The 3,248-nt window shown below is 38.9% G+C and overlaps 1 protein-coding gene across 1 annotated transcript; it reads right to left on the bottom strand.

The window, feature by feature from the left end:
- Window positions 1-301: 301 nt before the first annotated feature.
- Window positions 302-3,248, bottom strand: LOC110099301 (peroxidase 42). Its single transcript, XM_020826405.2, has 4 exons — window positions 2,953-3,248; window positions 2,187-2,375; window positions 1,931-2,096; window positions 302-930 (listed from the first exon to the last, which is right to left on the bottom strand). The coding sequence occupies exons 1-4, from the start codon at window positions 3,175-3,177 to the stop codon at window positions 512-514; spliced, it is 999 nt and encodes a 332-aa protein (XP_020682064.1). The 5' UTR covers window positions 3,178-3,248; the 3' UTR covers window positions 302-511.

Genomic DNA, 3,248 nt, shown 5'->3' with positions numbered 1-3,248 from the left:
GAAAACCGTCACTTTAATTTGGTACTAAATTTACTGAAAACAAAATTCAAATTACCCAAAATAAAACTCTTATCCTATAATTTAATTTCCTGCCCCTATACTTCTAACTATTAACCAAAGAGAATATTTGGACCTTAAGCTATTATATAAAGTAAACATATCTATGTTATTTGTCTTAGAGTCCATCTAATCAATTTACAAAATTTTATAATTCATTTTTCTTAATGAGAAAAAAAATAAATAATAGCATAAGAGCCAATAAAATATAAGTTCAATTTAAAAAAAAATTACAAGAAATATATATAGGATAAAAACTCATAACTTCGAAATTAAAAGCAGAGTTAGATCAAAGCACAGACACATCCATTCATTCATTCCTAAAGCAACGCCATCACCACCGTCCATCACATACACCGGTTCCACCTACCGCAAACTCCTTTCACCGTCCAGCACATAGACCAGCAACAACACGAGCAAAGCTGGCTTATTAACTACTCATTATCACCACAGATCACTCTTCATAATGGTTCTTATTGGCCACATTGCAGTGGCGACGAATCTCGCCCTGATCACCGGTGAGCGGGTTGTTCTCAGACAGGAGCGCGATGGCCCGCCCGAAATGCTGGAAGAAGTACTCCTGGCTCTTGGCCATCTTCTTCACGTAGGGCCGGGTTCGCGGGTCATGGGCCAGCTCATGGTCCACCATCAACAGGCCCTTGTTGTCGAGAATGTTGCGGTAGTAGTTGTTGTCCAGAATCATGGGAGTGCCACGATCATTCCTCACGTACTGGACCGCCTTCGGGTCGGGTATCGGGTCATAGCATTTCTTCAGCATGTGCGGGACATGATCCGGGTTTAGTGCCGGGTCGACTTCCGGGTACAGCCGATGCACCAACTTCACACAGTGAGTCCGGCCCACGCTGTGCGACCCTATCAAAATCCACCGACGTTATTTGGCTTCATTTAAGACACTTTCATTTTTTTAGTATTATTTTTCTTGTTGCGATGCTTTGATATTCGTGCAACTGGCTTGATGGGTCCCACATCGAATAAACTTTTGGTTGATTTGGTTCATGATGTGGGTCCCACGACTTATAAAGATTGCTGTCTTACTTCCACTTTGGATGGTGCTTAAGGAAATTTAAATGAATAAAAATAAAATTAGTAGTGCGCTTCACTGAATCATAAAGACTTTAAAAGCTAGCTGAATATTTGTAAGACCAATTAGAATACATCACATTAGTGATATCGAATTTCGGTACCAAATGCCAAGGTAACTAGTGGTACTGAGCCTCATTATCGAGCTGAGTATCAAATAAGAAGATGACGTAGCGTATTCTAATTGATCTCCTGACAGAATTTTAAGCCCTCACAGAATTATTTTTTCTAAACCCAAAGCCCAGCTCAAGCCTATGATCATTCCCCGTCAGTTTCGCCGGCCTACAGCCGGTCCCATTTCAACAACTATTTATTAATTAACATAAATTATTGATTAATTTAATGCATAATTAATTAATTTATTTATTTTATATTATTCTCAATAAAAATAATGGAAAATCGACGGAAATTAAAAAAAAAATGAAATGAAATGAAAATCTCCGAAAATTAAATTGAAATGAACATATTTCTTACTATTCTATCCTGTACAACACTACAACACAAGATGCCAGACGACACTTGTATCCATTTAATAAAGAAGGCGCACATGGCTAAGCGTACGGTTTTGCGAATAAAGCCAAAGAGACTAATAACAATAATAAAGACTAATAATTACAGTTAATTAATAATGCTTAAAGAGAATTTCGATCGCATAATTACAATTAAGCTAGCTGCACATAGTCTTTTCCCGTAATTTTTTACTCAATTAAGTATAATTCTTTCGCTAATTATCAAATTTTCTATGAAAAATGGCAGAAATAGTAATAATTACCGAGAAGTGCGACGACGCCTGCGGCATCAATGCCCATGGCAGCGAACTTATCCAGAACGGAGGAGATGCTCTCATTGTGGTCCGGCAAGTACTGCTCCACCACCGTTGATCTGCTCTTCTTCCCGTCTCTCCTCCCCGTCTTTAATGGAATGAACGGCCCTCCGAGCTTAACAGTTCATCACAAATCGAATTATAATTAAGCATACATGCAATGCAGCTAAGTAAAACTCAAGAGAGAAGATGAATTGATTAATACCGCAACGATGCCATCTCTGCCGGAGAGAACCAATATATCAGCACAGGAGACGACGCCTGGGCACTCCCTCTCCACTGCGTCCTTGATGTCTTCCAGGTACCTGAAATTCCTCATGCCGAAGCTCCGGTCTGTCTCCTTCTCGGAAAGCGTCTTCCTTGTAGAGTCCAGAAGCAAGGAAGCGTCGCAAGACTAATGAAATTTATGTTGATTAGGAGCTGAAATTTCAATGCATTTACAGTTTTTTTTGGGGGAAAAACTGGGTTTCAGGGGATCTGAATGGCTTAAAAATCAACGACTTTGCTTGAGATTTGTGTTGTTTATAAATAGTTTATAGCACTCCTATCTCAAATCAAATCTATAACAGATTTCATGCCCGGACACAAATTTTTCTGTTCATTTGGGATCAAATAGGATTTGTAAAATTTTTGGAGTAGAACTAACAGTTGTGAGGGATTTGCGGCCTCTGATTAGTAGTTGAGATTTGAGAAGTCGGAATAAGGAATGACAAGCATTAAAAAAAAAAAAACTTTTTAGCAAGATTTACGATAAATTTTGGTTGAATCCTCATTAAATCTTGCCAGTAAATCACTCTTAAAATTGGATCTACAGACTTGACTTACTTCTACTTGAGTTAAATCAACTGAAATGGGAAGTAAAATATTCTATATTTTACATGATATAATTAAATTTATCAGCAAAACATCCATACAAATCGTCATCTGCTTCTTCTTCTTCTTGAGAAAAAAAAAAACCACTCTTTTCTAACCTGCACAGCGCAGTCATGGAAGATGTTCCTGAGCCAGGAGAAAGCTGTGTTCTTATGGCGCTTGTAGAGAAGCTTGACCTGTTCTCTGATTATGTCCTCCGCCTGAGGGCAGGACTCCTTGTAGAAATCCATCATAAGACCAGAGGAGCTTTCGCCATTCCCAACAGCTGAGAGAACACATACAACGAGCAAGAACAAACACAAGCAGGAAGAAGAAGGAGCCATCTCAACTTTTTTACTTACACTCGTTTCTCCAGTAGGAGATGGATCTGTGTCCTGTGAGCTTCAGCTATGGC

Source organism: Dendrobium catenatum, unplaced genomic scaffold, assembly GCF_001605985.2.
Source record: "Dendrobium catenatum unplaced genomic scaffold, ASM160598v2 fragScaff_scaffold_1539, whole genome shotgun sequence".
Lineage (NCBI taxonomy): Eukaryota > Viridiplantae > Streptophyta > Magnoliopsida > Asparagales > Orchidaceae > Dendrobium > Dendrobium catenatum.
Note: the sequence above shows the minus strand (reverse complement) of the source record. Positions and strands in the feature narration are given on the sequence as shown.

Coding starts and splice junctions, on each gene's coding strand:
- LOC110099301 (XM_020826405.2), bottom strand. CDS start 3,177: ATGGCTCCTTCTTCTTCCTGCTTGTGTTTGTTCTTGCTCGTTGTATGT. Junction 2,376..2,952: donor TCCATGACTGCGCTGTGCAG/GTTAGAAAAGAG, acceptor AAATTTCATTAG/TCTTGCGACGCTTCCTTGCT. Junction 931..1,930: donor AGGCGTCGTCGCACTTCTCG/GTAATTATTACT, acceptor GGATTTTGATAG/GGTCGCACAGCGTGGGCCGG.